Source organism: Taudactylus pleione, unplaced genomic scaffold (assembly GCF_031769625.1).
Source record: "Taudactylus pleione unplaced genomic scaffold, aTauple2 ptg000380l, whole genome shotgun sequence".
Taxonomy (NCBI): Eukaryota; Metazoa; Chordata; class Amphibia; order Anura; family Myobatrachidae; genus Taudactylus; species Taudactylus pleione.
Window position 1 is genome coordinate 5,438,368 of NW_028284781.1, and position 17,943 is coordinate 5,456,310.

At 43.0% G+C, this 17,943-nt stretch overlaps 1 protein-coding gene across 3 annotated transcripts in view; it reads left to right on the top strand.

Annotated features, from left to right (window-relative positions):
* Positions 1 to 17,943, top strand: part of COLQ (collagen like tail subunit of asymmetric acetylcholinesterase) — a 130,403-nt gene that overhangs the window by 43,212 nt on the left and 69,248 nt on the right. For 2 of the 3 annotated variants that reach the window (XM_088445450.1, XM_088445453.1), the window contains exons 3-5: positions 7,300 to 7,395; positions 14,515 to 14,559; positions 16,918 to 16,944. In XM_088445450.1, the coding sequence (XP_088301576.1) occupies positions 7,300 to 7,395; positions 14,515 to 14,559; positions 16,918 to 16,944 (168 nt within the window). The remainder of the gene's footprint in view (positions 1 to 7,299; positions 7,396 to 14,514; positions 14,560 to 16,917; positions 16,945 to 17,943) is intronic. The other variant, XM_088445451.1, reaches the window with a different exon arrangement.

Below are 17,943 nucleotides of genomic sequence, written 5' to 3' on the forward strand. Positions count from 1 at the left end.
ATTGTACATCAAATGTGTCCACTATTGCTAAGAACTTTACTATAAATGCTAAGGGTTTGTGGGAGTATTCCCGCAATGTCACGGAGCTGGCGGACTTGCCAACAACATCTTCCAAGTTCTGGTCTGGCTCGGCATGAGACACATGCCTATGTACTTCAACATGTTGGCAATCTGTAATTTGTTTGTAGCCAAAGAGTGGAATTTGTAGATGACATCCCATGATAATGCTCAGCTGCCGAGCACTTTATTTAAACATAAAATAGATCTTACAGTATGTAGCTCACAATGTGCAAGGATCTAGAAATTAGTCACCCACAGTAATTGTGCTCCCTCCCGATCATGAAAACATATGGCACATTGTCAGTAAGAACAAAATAGGCCAATATAACTGTAACATTGCCCTGACGTCATTGCAGGGATGTAGCAGGATCCCGGCAGTGACCATCGCGATGGTTACAATACCGGCAGCGGATTCCTGGTGGTCAAAATACAGACGAATGCCGATGGTGAGCCTTAGGCATAGGGTTATGGTTAGGCACTAGGGGGAGGGTTAGGGATAGGCTGCGGTAGGGAACGGTTATGGTTAGGTTGCTGAAGGGAAAGGTTAGTGTTAGGCTGCGGGAGAGTAGGGTTAGGGTTGGAATACTCACTAAAATTTGTCTGGAATTTGACCGTCGGAAGTCTGCTGCCAGTATTGTGACCGTCGGGATGGTCACCGCCAGCATATCGTACCCAACCTCCATTACAATACTGTATACTACCATTGTATACTACACATAGCGAAATGAAATGATTGAACTTGGGACTGATGGTCATAGGCTGTACAACAGTGTTTTTGTTTTCTTAGGATCTTTTGGATGCTGGAAGCCATTTATGAAAAGTGCAATGACCAGGCACACTGCAAATTAGAATGAGTGCTGCTGTGCACCTCAGTTTGCATATATGCACCTAAATTATCATCAAAACACTTAGCAACAGTCAAGTCACAGCACAACTGTTTTGCACCAGCTTTGAGCTTCAAGTCTCCAGGTTTCATTTATTCTAATATTTTCCATGTTGTACGGATAGAAGCATACAGTATTTCTTGACGCAATCTAATAAAACAGTTCAAGCGCAAATAACATATGTAATAAATACAGTCTTTTCTTTCTAATGGCATAAATAAACCAAGGTACTTTTCAAGTGCAGTTAATTGATGCCAGACCCATGTAATTGCCCCTGTTGCGGCATCCAAGCTAAGGTAAAACAGGATGATTCACTATTACTAGACCATATAAATAAATCATCAAGGCAACAGTTACGAATGTGCGTACACACTAGACGATTTGCTCCATGAGTGACATCGTCTAGTGTGTCCCCGGCAGGGATGGGCAGGGGTGTGCTCAGGGTCGTTAACGACACTGAGCACAAACACTGAACGATATCGTTCAGTACCAGGCTCCCTCCCTTATTCCCAAACATGCAACAACCTGACAATATAGTCAGGTTGGCCTGCATGTTCATGCGATAAACGTCAAAGACCAACTACCAGCGCGAGCGCGCATCGCTGGTCATTAGTCGTTATCGTAAAAACTGGTGTGCCTTCACCCACCACTTAACCCAAGGCCACCGGCCCTGCGCACACTGAATGCTGCCGTTTGCGTTTATCTCCACCACTTGCCCAGTGGCCACGTAGCTCTAAGGTTTTTGTTTACTACTCACCCTCTTTGAGTAGCCTATCCTATTATGTGATATATACCAAATAAAGTAGTTAAGGATTTATCAAATCAGTAGTTTATAAATTAATCTGGAACAATAAAAAAACACGGCTAATTCGGTCTAGGTGCCCCATAAATTATACATCTAAATTGAAATTACAGAAAAGTTACAATTCTGTTTACATATATTAATTGCAAGCAATGCTTAAAGAAAGTCAATTGAAAACATAGCTAAGGATTTACACAAATTATCTAGAGAATGGTGGGAACATGGAATAATTTTGCAGGCGTTCTATGATCTCGTCTTGGCAAGTTGTATTGCAGTGATTTACAAGTACTGTAGGATATCACAACATGCAGAATCCTTAAAAATATTACTGTATATGAAACAAGAAATGTGCAAGATAGAATCCAGTGTATAAAGTATTGCAAATAAGTAAACACTTACAGTGGCGCCTCAGTATCAATTAAAAAAAAAATACCAATTACCCTACTTCGATGAATGATTTCAGGAGTCTGTGATTCCTCATCTGATAGGATTTCTATTTTGCCCTTGAAAACAATTACTCTTGGGATTTCTGCCGTCAAAGGTTAAGACCAATCTAGCTAATAGAACCTAGTGAATTTCATTAACTGTACGTGCAGTCTTTACTGATTATTATACAGGCTGCTTTTACAGAGAGAGGCTCCAGCAAAACATAACTAATCTCCATGGATTGTGAGATTGGTTTCAACATTTACCAGCAGAGTGTATTAGTCTTGTGCTATCATTAACTTGACAAAACATACATTATTCAAGTGATAAAAGTTTTAATCCCAAGCCAATGATTTACGTAAATAAATAAGATAGGCTGTTTTTTTTTTTTTTGGCGGATGGGAATTTTAAAAATATATGGAAATGTTTCGCTGTTCTAAAAACTGCTTTATCATAACTAGATCAAAGCTAAATGGGCATTTGTCATGGTCACGTAGGGGTCCCTTTTAGTTTTTCTAGTAATGGAACATGAATAGAAAAGGCACTAAACCGTCTTCTATCATCCACATTATTTAAAAAAGGGAAGTCTCTACTTGCAAGTTGTTGACAGGGTCTGGCTCTGTGAAAATTTAGCCAGGGAGCAAGGACACAGCACTGGCCCATCCTTAAAAAGTTGTTTTTGGTACAGAAATCAGGTTTATATATGAAAGGGAAAAAACTCCGTTTGCTGGAGAAAGAGGTGTATTCCCTGTTAAAAGGGCTTGGTTTTGTATCACCCTATATCAGAGTTTCCCAAATGCAGTCCTCAAGGCTCCCCAACAGTTCATGTTTTAGATATATCCATGCTTAACCACAGGTGATTTAATTAGTACCTCAGTTAAATCGATTTATCCACCTGTGCTCAACAATGGATATCTCTAAACCCTGAACTGTTGGGGTGCCTTGAGGACCAGTTTGGGAACCTCTGCTCGATATAATAAATAGGTTTACCACCAGTGATAACTCCCATTGGGAGAGTTTATTTATTAAGTATTCTCTGCATGGTAACACCATCTTCATATGACATTACCTGAGCAGAATCACTTAAAAATATATATTTATTCTTGAAATATAGTTTTTAGGGGTTTAAATAGGGTTCCCCAGAGATTATTTTTAAGACCCCTGGCGAGATGGCGGCCTCTAGAGGTTGATTTCAGGGGAAGGTGTCACCAAGATGGTGGTGCACATTGAGACGCCGCAGGAGGAGTCACCACAGGAACCGGAGGGGTATACCAGCTTAACCCCTGAGAGGGATGTAGTTGGAATCCCGGCAGCTGGGATGCTGGCTCCACAATCCCGACCGCTGGCACACTGACGATAAGTATGAGGCTTGGGGTTAAGGTAGGCGTTAGCTCCAGGGGGCGGGGTTAGGGATAGGCTGTAGGGGGAGGAGGGTTAGGGTTAGGCTGCGGGAAGGAAGGGTTAGGGTTAGACTGGGGGGGTAGGGTTAGGCTGAAAGGGGGGTTAGGGGGAGGGTAGGGGTATTTACCTGTAGGTGTTGGGATTTTGACTGTTGGGATGCCCCTGTCAATATTTTGACCGCCGGCATCCCGACTGACAGGATCCTATACCCAAGCACCCCGAGACCAACAAAGAGGACTTCCCCCAGCAGTGAGTGACACCCTTCCAGTGTATGACATACTGCAGCTTAAGTCAACTTATTGACCATCATTGTACTGGGGCTTGCTCAGCCTGGGATGCTTTTTACATTGTTGAAATGTTGACATCTTCCTTAATCATACTCCACTTATGGGCTATGGAATGCTCTATCAGTATAAGACATTTCTGGTAATCACTAGATGTTGCGGGAATTATGCAGCTGGGGCGGGGGGAGCTATTTATACTGCTCCTTTGACCCTTCCACCCATATCATACACTATCCCTCCCAATCCTCTTCATGCTTCTTCCGCCAACATCCCCGATCTCCATCATATCATTGTTACGTCCCCGCTCAATCCCCTTCTCTGATTTCTGTCTCACTGTCTCTTCTCAAAGCACAAAGAAAAGAAAATGGATGGTTCCGCACAGGAATAAATGCAAAACAAATGTCAATAATTTTGGACCAACGATAAATAAATCATCTCTCCCTTAGCGGGGAAACAAATCACTTGCAGTTGGTGATGCACCCTAAGTCAGTAGGTTTAGGCACCCAAAGCACGTCATCCACCACTTCATCAGTTACCCTGTTCTAGTCTTGTTTATACTCTTGTTATGATTTATAATATCTTTGTAATAAGTAACCCCCCAAATGCCCAAAACTCTCAGAATATTAACCCCATAATAATAAACATTAACTCCCTCAGCAATCAATCCTACTTAGTCATTAATTTCCTTAAATTCTTTACATTTATTAGACCTATCATTATCACCTCTTCATCACCATCAACGTCCCAATCATCAATTAACCCCCATTAAAAATATTCCCATATATTGATTAATCTTTCATCATCCCCTAAATAACCCTTCCTCCAAAGCATTACTTCATTCACCGTTATTGTAACGACCCCTTCAACATCATTTGCTTTTCCATTAACTCTATCATCCTTATCATTAATGTACCTACACATCACGAATTGACTGCCTCATTACCTCCAACAGACTCATCAAACTAACCCCTAATTTGTAATTTCCTCCATTAAGTTTATTTACCCTCATTGCTCTCATAATTATTCCTAAATCATAATTTCTAGTCCCCTCAACATTAACTTCACTCAGTTATATTTATTCCTCCCTCCATCCCCACTCACCTGTTGCTGATTTGTTTGCTCTACTAATCGCATGTCAGTTCCCCTCTGTGCACTTCTGGGTTTTTCCCGCAGACTGTAAAAGTGCAGATAATCTTGTTCAGTATAATTTGTACTGATGGACTCATAAAGAAAATAATGAGCCTTGTATTACTCTGCTAAAATTACAGGTGCTTCTTATATTTTGCAATGGGTTATTAGAACCTACTAGTATGATCTGCACTATGGGCTTTTAGTGCCCAGACATCTATTGATCGACTCAGTTCCCCATTCTGCCGTCAGTAAAGCAGTGCATATGCATACCCAGGTTTGGTGGTATTACATTTACACACAGGAAAGTCTAGCTAGCTGTCTGCCGTGCTGGGGGGCCAAGCTATTAGTCCTGTCTTACAGCTGAAAGCACTCAGGGGCCTATGTATCAAGCCATTTTTTAAATAAAATTATGCAGAAACTGCAGTTTCTGTATAATTTGATGTAGTGAAGCTATGTACTAAAAGAACAATGCAGGAGATTTCACAGAATGTGAATGTGACAGAATGTGCTAATTAGTGGTAATCATTTCTACGATCTGACCCCTGTGTACTAAACTCCAAAAAGCGAAGCTTCTCAGAGTTCAGCCCCGGTAGTTTACACCATCTTCAGATGGTATAAACTACTGTAACCCTATGGAGGATTCAGGTGCAGGAGACACTCTCGCAGCCTCCGGCCAGTTCCGTAGGCTGAGGCTGTGCGCATGCACTGTGTCAGCTTCCCCCGGTAAAATCTTTCACTTCTGTGAAAGACTTCTCCTAAATGCCAGGAATATAACTCGCAGGGACAGCGGTTACCACAACTGCTGTCCCTGCCAGTTCTTCTTGGTAGAGAGCAGGGATATTTTCATTAAAAATGAAAATATCCCATGCAAGTTAGATAGATAATAATCATGGCAGTACCACGATGATTATTTGATCATAGACCCCTCAGTCTCATGCCACTTCTGGGAATTACACTCTGTGGTGCAGCTTACCTCTTCTGTCAGTCAACCAATGGGTGCAGAAGGGGATGAGGTAAAGCAGAATTGACCAATCACAAGCCGCATTCTGTTTATTGACGCTTGTGATTGGTCCTCCCAAGGCTGCAATTGTGAACATTTTTTGCAGGATTCTTGGGGAAAGTGATTGCATTGAGCTGCCCCCAGACCCAGCTAAAACAGGGGCGTGCTGCCTATTGATCTGCCTTACTACTTCTTCCTCTGCATGGTGGAAGTCGGGCAGGGTCCCTTCCTCTACGCATCAGGCACTTCCCCCACCTTCCTTCACTCCGCATTACTGTGTACACCTCCCCTTTTCCTCTGCTCAGTGGGCTGTGCTGTTTGGAAGTTGTGAGTATGTATGATGAACTTTTGGACTGTGCTATGTAAATATGAGAAAATACTGTAGCTGCTCTGCTGAATGATAAGAGGAAGGAGAGTGGCTGTGGCATGGAATTATTGGATTGGAGGCACTGTTCTGTGTGGCATAATATAAATTGGGGGCATTACAGTGATCTTTGATGTTGATGGTAATTTAGATAGAAACCAGGTTGAAAACCCCTCTGAGAACAGAGATGAAGCTGGAAAATGTTACTGCCTACATAATGGTCATGTACTGCAATTGGCTCATGGTGGTGGTGGAACCCTGTAGCCCCTAGGTAAAATCCACCACTGGTCCTGAGACAGAGAGACACACTGTCAAGGAAACAAAGTCCTGGTGATTTGTTGAAACTATTCAAGCCTCTAGGAGCATGGGAGTACAGAGGAGGTGTAGCCATGCTCTCCCAGATGCCGCAACCACACACCCTTCGGCACACACCTGCACTTGACGGCGGCTCAACTATAATATTCATGGCATAAATGATTGGGTGTTGCCGTGCCCTCTCATGTTGTAACACACTCCCACTTTACTTGAGCCCTCCCAATGTCTTGGCAGCCTTGTGGGACCACCCATTACCAAATGTCTATGCTTCTCAGGGAGTGCATGAGTGAGAGCTTTGTAGTTTCACACACAAGGGTGGGGACAGTGATATCACAGCCACTTTGTTTCAGTTTTTTTACCTATATTACTTGCTGTGAGAGGAGAGTCAGTTCTCTAGGAGGGGGGAGGGGTGGGGGCAGATAATTTCCTATTTAACAGAGCTGCAGTGGAAAGTCATCTTATCACTAAGCTATGTAGTTTAGGGTTTAGTGGTCTTTTAAGCTAAATTAATGCTTTACCTCCCTTCATGTCTAAGAAGACAGTGTTCTCATAATGTAATTTGTGTTCATCTGTACTCACTTTCCCCAATGCATTATGATAATATTGTTTTATTATTCTCTTTAAAAATATATGACTTGGATTGTACAAACTCACAGCTGGAGTTACAGCCAACCATACCATTGTGTGTGCCAGGCCCACCGGGCCCAGAAGGACCTCCTGGACCACAGGTTTGTACAATGTAGTGATTTAAAAAAAATGAACCTAATGTAACACACATACACTTTTGTATCATTTGTTGTTATATGTATGTCTCAGTAACACATCGCTTGCACCCTGATACATAAGCTAGGAAATATTAGGAAATGTTTGATGTATGCCAGACTCAGGAAAGCAATTAATAGTTAAATCCCAAAAGTAAAAAAACCCCTTTAAGCGATACTGTACAGAATGTACATTTTCTATCTTCAAAAAATGAATTTAGGGCCTGATTCAGACCCGGACGCTATGCTGCGTTCACTCGCATTGAGCGATTTTTCGCAATCTGCGCATGCGTATGAGTCGCAATGCGCGTGCGCGAACCAGCATTGCGTTAGGAAAGTGATCACCCGTAGCCTGCAGTCGGGCCGCTATTTTGAGTGACAGATAGCGCCGTTTGTGGGTGGTAACAGGGGAAGGTGCTTGAAAATGGGGGTGTGGATGTGCGAACGCAGGCGTGCCCAACCGTCAGAATGGCGTTTAATGGGTGTGCATAATTAGCAAAGTAGCATCATTACACACGTGACTGGGTTGTATTTTAGCTAGAACTGCTCGCAATGTTGTGGTAGGAAAAGGCTACCACAAGCGCTGCGAGCAGCTTCGATGGCTCTCGATGTTCCCGATTAATCCTACAAATACCGGAGATGACACATGTGTTGCGAGTGGCAAAGGGGCGTCTTTATACAGGTGCGAGCGCATAGTGCGGCCGCTCGTTATTACTTAGTGGGCGGCTTTACGCGACGCAGTGCGAGAGCATGATTTAAATAGCCGGCCCCTTTTAGCCAGCGAGCGGACGCAAATAGCGTCCAGGTCTGAATAAGGCCCTTAGTTCTGAGATAAAAATACTGGAAAAATGCATCTTTTACTTAATTTATTACTTAACGTTACACTTAATTTACAATTTAGCTTAATGGTGACAAAAGGAAAAGTAATGCACTTACTGGGTTTCAGGTATTGTTATTCTGTAAGTTGTCATTTGTCCAGAGTGGAATAATAAGCACCATCGGTCCCCTTACTAATGTTTTCTGTTAGATCTGGTGACATAGGGCCTGATTTACAGGTGGATGCTATGCCGATGTTTGCACAGATGGCCGATGTTTCCTGGCTGAGTTGCACTGCGCTTGTGTCGCGATTGTTTACCGACGGTGGTCGTAGTGAGTTTTTGGACATAGGGCCTGATTCAGACCCAGTCGCAAGGCTGCGTTCACACGCAGCAGTCCGCATCCAAAGTATGCAAATCCCGCGATCACTAGCAAGACATTAGCACGCCCACTATGTTTTGCCGTGCAATTGCGGTATGTATTTAGATGCCCACCAGCCTGACACAAGACGCCCACTTTCCCTTAGTAACATACGTCATCGCCAGGAAGTGTATTCAACAAACGGTAACATCGGCTGACATCGGACCCATATGCACCACTTGAGACTGACCATACGCTGCGAGTGCTTCTCTGTTTAATTCAGCAATGTGACGTGTACGCTGACGATGCATCTTAATTATGCACGCCCCTGAAATGGCGTTCCAATGAACAGACACATCTGCATTCGCACCACCACACCCCCGTTACCATCGACCACCCCCTGTCACCACCCACAAACGGCAAGTCCTGTCACTCATGCTTGTGGAGCATCTATGTACAGAGTGCAAACCCTTCCCGATCGCATGGACTAGTTCACGCACGCGCACTGCATCTTGTAAGCATGTGCAGATCTCAAACATCGACAGGCTGCCTGAGAACGCAGCCTTGCGACCAGGTCTGAATCAGGCCCTTAGAGTGAGTGTGCTTTTTGGGAGGTAAAGGGGGATGGCTGGTCAAAAGCAGGCATATTGCGACCTCTTTGTGGGTGTGTTGCAGCCAGTGACTGCGTCTTTGTACAGAACTTCACTGGCCTCGCGGCTTACTTCCAACTGACATACTGAGCAGCCATAGGGTTTCTCAGAAGTTCGATGTTTGACCGATGGTGCGTCGTTGAACACAAGAGGCAAATTAAAGACGCAGTCAGTGGGCAGCTCTGTACACAGTACAGGCCCTGCAGCATTAGCATAAAGTTGCAGCTGTGACTGGATTAACATTCACCTCTGAATCAGGCCCATACTAACTGTTTTCCATATTCTGTACTTGTCACATATAGTCACACACTGTGGGCCTGGGCGCTCGCTCTGAATCAGGGCGTTTTTTTTTTCTTGTTGCGGCCTCCTGGCCGCTCGCTAAGCTGTGGGTGACCACCCACAGCTTTAGCGAGCGGCCAGGTGATGGTTGCGATGGTCGCGACCATCGCGACCATCGGGGCTTGCGACGAGATCCTTGTGGTAGGGTCTCGTCCATTGCAAGCCCCAGAGAGCTTCCTGCTCTAACAGAGCAGGACGCTCTCCACTGACATCACTGGTGATGTCAGTGGTGCCTCGCACAAACGGCAGAAATTCCTTCGGAAACGCCTCCGTTTGTGTAGCCACCCCCCTCCCCGCCTCCAAAACGGGGCAAGCTGTCAATCAACATCGACAGCCACCTCTTTTGTAGTGAGTCCCGGAGCAAGAGAATTTCGCGCCGCGCATGCGAAGTACCCCACCATCGACCCGCTTGCGAGCGCTATGCGCTCGCAAGCAGGTCTGAATCAGGCCCTGTGTTCATATCGCTCCATTCTTTATGCTTTTCTGCTTGAATATAATTCCTATCCCCTGCCCCTGTTCATTTCTACTATTCCTGGTCCTCCAGTCATTGGGCCTGATTCAGAAATGTACGCTCTTCCGATATTTACGCATTTGAGCTATTTATCGCTGGACACCACATGTGTTATGGTTGCACTGCGCACGTGCCAAGGTACCTTTCCCATACCGCTCGCAGTGAGAATTACTTCGCAAAGTGATAGACAGTCTGGTACATTTTGGGGGAGGTAACGAGGAGTGACTCCAAAAAACTCATGTGTGCCCCAGCAATTTTGGGGGTGCCATAGCCTGCGTCTCTGTTCCCCTACTCAGATCAAGTGGCTTTGCTGTCACAGTTTAGGCGGCCATTCCGCAAGACCATAGAGTTACGCAGATGGACGATTATTGAATGATCTGCAATGGCGGCTGCATATTTGTACGCACTTGTTTGGATCTGCGAAGCTGCCGGTGGACGTCTCAATAGTTGGCTACAGCATTAGCATAATTTCGCAAAGCAGCTACTAACAGGATCACAGCTGCTAATGTATCAGTGTACATCTCTGATCAGGCCCATTGTTCTGTCAGCATCCTTCATCTCTCCTGTCCATGGTGCTGAATTATTTATAACTGTGACAAATCACCACACACTCTAATCTAACACAGGATCTGATTCAGGGGTGGGCACAAATACCGTCGTGGCTGCGATTCCGTATGCAGCGGTTGTGAGAAAATATGCAAATGTCGCAGCCGCTGGGATTTTTATTGAGACGCTCACATGAAGCATCTCAAGTATGCCGCTTGTGTACCATCGGTCGCACCATCAAACTTCTAAGAAACCCTATGGTCGCTCAGAATGTCCGTCGGAAGATACCGTAGCCTTAACCACGGCGTATGAATTAATGGTCACTGGCTGTGACACGTCCCTGATATGGTCGCGACACATCTGCATTTTAGTCGCCACCCCCGTTACCTCCACCAAAAGGTTACTGTGCTAATCACTCTGTGTCCTAATCCACACTATTATTTGCATCGCAAGACCATCGTGGCACATGCACAGTGTGACTCTGACATATGCGCAGCCTGAAATAGAGACTGCGTCCACCTCTGAATCAAGATCACCCACATTCCTTCAGTCCTATACAAAACTGTTCTAACCTTGTTTACCACGCCTGGTGCCCGATTCTGAATCACACGCTAACTGCCTACAATGCCGATATGCATGCAGTTGGCTGATTTTGTAAGTCAGAGTGGCACTGCGCATGCGTCCTGATGGTTACCATACAGAGAACACATTTCAGCGCAGGGAGTGTGTATTATTGTGGGCATACCTGGGAGGTAACAGGGGGGGTGGTTAGGCAGAAGGAGGTGTGTCACGTGTGCTTCGCTGAAGGTGGCTGCTTCTGAAGATGCAGAACCGTTTACACAGGACCCATGTGCTTCGAATGGTGCATTTTGGAGCTTCGAATGGTGCATTTTAAGATTCACCGAGACGGATTTACACCTGCGCAAGGTGCTTCATGTGGGTGTCTCAGCGTTAAAGAAATCAGTTGCGGAATTAAGATAAGATGCAGCCGCATCTCTGTGCGACTTAGAGACAAACCCTGAGCCTCATACAGCAGAATACCAAATGATTATGTAACCTGAATTAATTTATGGCATATTAATTGCATAACAATGGGTTTCGTTGTGATTGAAATGAATAGTTACACACGTGACCATTTGAGAGTACAAATTAACACACTGTATTTACAAGTAACAAACAAACAATTAACATACAAAGTATACAGTATACTCAACTTTGGTCTATGTATTCAGATGACACCGGTAATTCATCCTCTTCAACATAAGATGTAGTTCATCTTCATCTGGGGAGCCCTTGTTTTATCAACGCCCAGGTAGTGCAATATACATTGCAGGCACCCTACTCCAGTCTCAGGTCCATGCACGAGCGAAAGAGCCTTTGTCTAGCTCCTGATTTACTGTATATACCATGGTCTGGGTGTTGGCTTTCCGTATATTAAGCCCATATTAGTTACATACTGGGTATCAAGCACTGATTGGTACAATGTAGCATGGACCATTCTTATGGATTACACATGCTCTGTAAGCATTAACATATACTTTCAGACAAAGAAATACAGTAATGATGTGTCCTAATGTCTGGAGATAAACTCTCAAAGACCCTTTTGTGAAGAATCTCAGTAACCCATAATGCTTAGCGTCTCTACACATCTTACAATGGTCACCCCACTGGAATGTGGCTGTCTTCTGATAACACCATATAAGGTATAAATAAATGGCTTATTATACATCTACTAAGGTACAAGTTAGGGCCCCTCAATATATGCCTTGTCTAACCCCAAAGGTGAATCTGACCGGTCTATGCATAGACTGCATGAATACAATCTCTTTTCAAACCTCAATGGGACCCAGCACAGGTTGTGTGTTACAATTTATATGCCTATGTAGAAATTAATTATTTAATCCACTGGTTACATTAATGCAGAAGTATTTATCAAATATAATTTCTGGTTGAAAATATGTTTTATCTAGGCACATTTACAAGTTGCATCTTATTAAACTATCATTATTATTATTTCTTTTTATGTTAATCTTATATAGATTATCAAGATATTTGGGTAATTGTATTCCTAGATATGAGATTGATTTAGTCATCCACTCAATGGGGATCTCCCTAAACCTGGCTGGGCGTGCAAATCCTTTTTTCAAATATAGTACTATTGATTTCTCAAAATTGACTTCAAACCCTGATACTGATCCTATTTCTTTTATACGCATCATCAACGGTCGAAGAGTCCTCCTCGGATTCGATATGAATAAACATGAACATCGTCTGCGAAGGCAGATATTTTTACGGTTTCTGCACCAATCCCAATTCCCCTAAACTGTGACCAATTTTGTAAGATCCTAAGCATGGGATCTAGTGTTAAGTTAAAGAGCAGAGGGGAGAGTGGACAACCCTGTCTTGTTCCCCTAGTTATTGTGAGACCCTCTCCAACAGTCCCATTTACCAATAATGAGGTAGTCAGGAGGGTATAAAAGAATTTGATTAGAGACTGGAAAGTTGATCCAAATCCTCGCCTATCCAGTATCTCATAAAGATAGGGCCATGAGACCATGTCGAACGCCTTGGTGGCTTCTAGGCTTAAAAGCAAGGTTGAGGAGTCAGGATGAAGATTAGCTGCTATTACAGCTGCAATAGCTGCGCGGATGCCTTTTACCGAGTGTCTGCCTTTAGTGAAACCTAGTTGGTGGGTTGTGAACAAAGAGGCAGAATATGTCTGTATACGGTCTGATAATATTTTAAAATCGACATTCAGTAGAGTAATTGGACGATACGATGAAGGAAGAGATAAATCCTTATTTGGTTTCGGAATTAGGGAGGTGAATGCTTGATTAAAGCTAGGGTAGTGGGGAGTGTCTGTATTTTTAACCATAGAGAGCACAAAGTGTCGGTTTTATGTCATGTTGTAAGATTTTATAGTATTCTATAGAATAGCCATCAGGGCATGGGGATTTATAAAGGTGCATGGAGGTTATAGGTTATCTTCTTCAGTGATATTCTCTTCCAGCATCTCCCGCTGTAAAGGAGTGACATGGAAGCGTTGCCTCGTCCAATATTTTAGACATTAAAGTGGGGTCGCCTGGAGTGGCCATATAGATTTGCGTGAAATATTCCTGGAGTTTCTGAGCTATATCTGAAGTTCTGGTGAGCAAAGTGTGTGTGTGAGGGTCCTGTAGTGCAGCTATGTGGTGTCGTTTCTTGAAACTTTTTGTCATATTTGCAAGTAAGGTGCCAGTTTTGTTGCCCCACCGAAAGTATTTTTGTTTAGTGTAATCCAGCTTCAGCTGGGCCTGGGCTAATAAAAAACTGTCTAACAGTTTCTATGAGTCTATATATATGACATGGTTCTCTACAGTAGGGTTTCTAATATATTCCGCCAAGGCGGATTGCATGGTGTGTTGTAGGTCAGTGTATTGAGTCCTAATATGCTTATTTCTTTTAGCAACATATGAGAGGATGTGTCCCCGCATAACTACTTTAGAAGTCTCCCAAAACAAGACAGGGTTGTCCCAATGTTCTTTATTATTATTTCTAAACAAGTTAAATATGATTGGGGTAAATATGCCAGGATATCTGAATTGCGTTATGACATTCTGGATCCACACCTACAAATAAGATGCTGCTTACAGTGTAAAGAGTCAGCGCTGTGTCTGCTCCTGATTTCAGTTATGACAAACTTTACCATCAGAAAACAATATATATTTATTATGTTCATTGTCTTCACATTGTATTTTATTGCACAGAACTTTGTGCGATTTTATAATCCCTATAGAAGTATATGGTATATGCGCCATTAAATAGTCCAAATTGTTCAGCACCTCTACTGCATATGGTATATTTATTTTCTGCTTTTATCTTTAGGGTCCTCCAGGGTTTCCAGGCTTAGCCGGACCAAAGGGAGAAAAAGTATGTTGCTGTGAGCATTTTCTTCTGACTGCTATTTACAAGTCTGTTAATTATTCATTGTGTTTATGTAGCAATGCTTGGTTTCCTCTTTAATTCATGCACCAGTGGTTGTAGTCTTGTAGCAGGGATCAGAGACTTTGTGCATCTACTACAGTGATGGGTCTCTGCAATAGGATTTCTTAACTGTTTAGTCATGAGTGTGATTCTTCAGTTTTAATTAGCATGTCTTTCTTTGCAATCACTTTATTTTTGGCTACATATTAGGTATATATATATTTTTATTTGTAATAAGTTTTGATACTTACACCAAATAATTTAAGAAAAAAAATATATACATTAATTAATAGAAGACTGTTATATGGGGACCCAGAGGTTAGGAATATCTATGCCAAAGGCACTGCTATGAATTTCCTAATACCTTTTGCAGATAGAATGAACTGTCCCTTATTGGGACTGATTCTAGAGATGGCCATCGATCAATGATGGTTAACAACCATCAATGGTTAACCACTGATGGCCGATGGCTTTGCCACAGATGGCGGAGATCCAATGCTTCTCCGCTATCAATGGCACAGAGCCCCACAAAGGTTTTTTTTTCTAAGTCCCTGATGCCTGGACACGGAGTCTAGTTCTACCCTCCGACATGACCTGCAAAGCTCCACCCACATTTGTGATTGGCCCAATGAGTAATAGAGCAGGGATTATCATCGATGGTTAACCCACTGACGGCCATCCCTAGCTGATTCTGAGTTGGGAGCAAAGAAAATAAAGCAAGTAATTTTGTATCTGGAACAAACCATGCTGCAATGCAAGGGGTGCAAATATATTTATACTTTTTGCATGCAGGGTAAATACTAGCTGCTGATTTTGCATGTATCCCACAAATGCTGGGCAACTTTATTATTACACTGCAGTTTAGATTTAAGCTATGACACACCCTGTTTCTGGCTGATGAGGGTGTCATCTGATGACATGATATTCCAATCCAGACATGTGCCGTAGCTCCTGAGGTACATACCTGGTGCATATGACAGTATGGTAGCTCCTGAGGTACTTAAGGTACCTACATGGTGCATATGCTAGTATGGTAGCTCCTGACGTACATACATGGTGCATATGCTAGTATGGTAGCTCCTGAGGTACATACCTGGTGCATATGGTAGTATAGTAGCTACGGAGGTACCTGAGGTATCAACCTGGTGCATATGCTAGCTCCTGAGGTATACCAGGTGCATATGCTAGTATGGTAGCTCGTGAGTACCTACCCGGTGCATATACTAGTATGGTAGCTCCTGAGGTATACCTGGTGCATATGCTAGTATGGTAGGTACTGAAGTACCTGAGGTCCATACCTGGTGCATATGCTAGTATGGTAGCTCCTGAGGTATACCTGGTGCATATGCTAGTATGGTAGGTACTGAAGTACCTGAGGTCCATACCTGGTGCATATGCTAGTATGGTAGCTCCTAGGGTGTCTACCTGGTGCATATGTTAGTATGGTAGAGCTGTACAAATCAGTCATGAGATTTGTCCAACTGAACATACAATATGTGCGTAAATTCAGTTTCTCATGCGAGTGTTCATCCCTGCATACGTTTGGGTGGAGATTATGTCCAACTCAACATGAGCTCCATTATCTTCTAACACAGTGAGAGAATGATATAACATATGTGCTCTACCATATATTATTTTAAATGACATTATCAAAATGTTATACTATATTAAAATGCGTAAAATATTACTAAGCATTTGAAATAACGTTTGTTAAAAAAAGTTTGTTGTAATGAAATAAATAAAATAAAACAACTGATACATTGCAGGAGTTGTTGAACCATAATGTCTACAAAGAATGTAAATGTATAGGAGCTATTTCTTTATGTGGCAGTGTGTGTCTCTGAATATTGGTCCTACTGTTGCCACTCACAAGGTGAGGATGATTAGTGTGACATAACAAAAGAGACATAGAGGGGGAGATGCATTAAACCTTGGAGAGGGATAAAGTGAAATCAGCTTCTAACTGCCATTTAAAGGCTGTGTTTGAAAAATGACAGAAGCTGATTGGTTGGTACTTTAACTCTCTTCACTTTATCTCTCTCTCCAAGGGGCCTATTTACTAAGCCTTGGATGGAGATAAAGTTAACGGAGGTAAGATACCAGCCAATCAGCTCCTAACTGTCATGTCGCAGGCTGTGTTTGAAAAATGACAGTTAGGAGCTGGTTGGCTGGTACCTTATCTCCGTCGACTTTATCTCCATCCAAGGCTTAGTAAATAGACCCCAAGGCTTGATACATCTCCCCCACAGACCTTTTGTTTTGGAGTTACAGTAGGCTTGTACTAAATGTCCTCTGTTTTTGCAGGGTGAAATTGGCAGGCCGGGAAGAAAGGTACAGTGTTAGCTTTGAGTTCCATTTAGCACTCTCATGTGTGTTCCAGCTACTTAAGATAACATCTGTTTATTGTTTTGAATCTTGTTGCTGTTCTCATGTTATCACATTGACTTGCATCATCCACCGAACTGATGGGTTTTGTAGACAATTCAAAAGTAAATTTTAGGGCAGAGCTTTTTACAAGATGCCAGGCTTTAGCTGTGAGTTATACTGACACAGTTTTTCTTACTATTATTCCCTGCTGGGTGAGGAGCAGAGCCGTAACTAGACTTTTTGGTGCCCTGTGCCAGAAAGAGCATTGGCGCCCCCCTCATTTTTCAAAGGGACATAATGCACCCAAAAAAGGGCCATGGCTTCATGGGGAAGGGCCAGGGAAGAGATAGGGGAGGCCAGGAGATGCTGGGGATGAAATAAGAGGAAGCTACAAACAAGAATGATAATAAACAGAAATTTGACAGGCCCAAACAGCGCCCCCTGCCCTGTGGTGCCCTGTGCGATGGCACCGGCCGCACTACCCTAGCTACAGCCCTGGTGAGGAGTTCCCAACTATTGTACTGTAGAGTGACATTTACTGGCCAAGGCTGCAGAGTGCATGCATGTTATGTATTAGGTTTGTAGTTGTAATATCTCGTTAATTGTACATTGTTAACCAATGAAGTATTAAGGTTTACCAGTTAGTATAACATGTTGAAAGTTAACTACCATTAACTGGTGCTCTCATTAACATAAGCACTGGTATAAGTCAAAAGTTAAAGTGTAAAGTAACAGGGTATAAGTGTTTTTTAAGATACCTAGTGATCTGTTATTCCATTCTATCAGTAAGCCCAATTCCAGGACAGTTACAAGTCTCGTTGTGCTTGCACTTACATCATGTCCAAGACAGTGCGGCACCACTAAGCAAGATATTTGCCTACTGTAAAAATACTTTGTACAGACTCTGCAAGTCTGAATTCTAGACATTACCATGGTAAATCCTATACCGGATAGCTACAAATA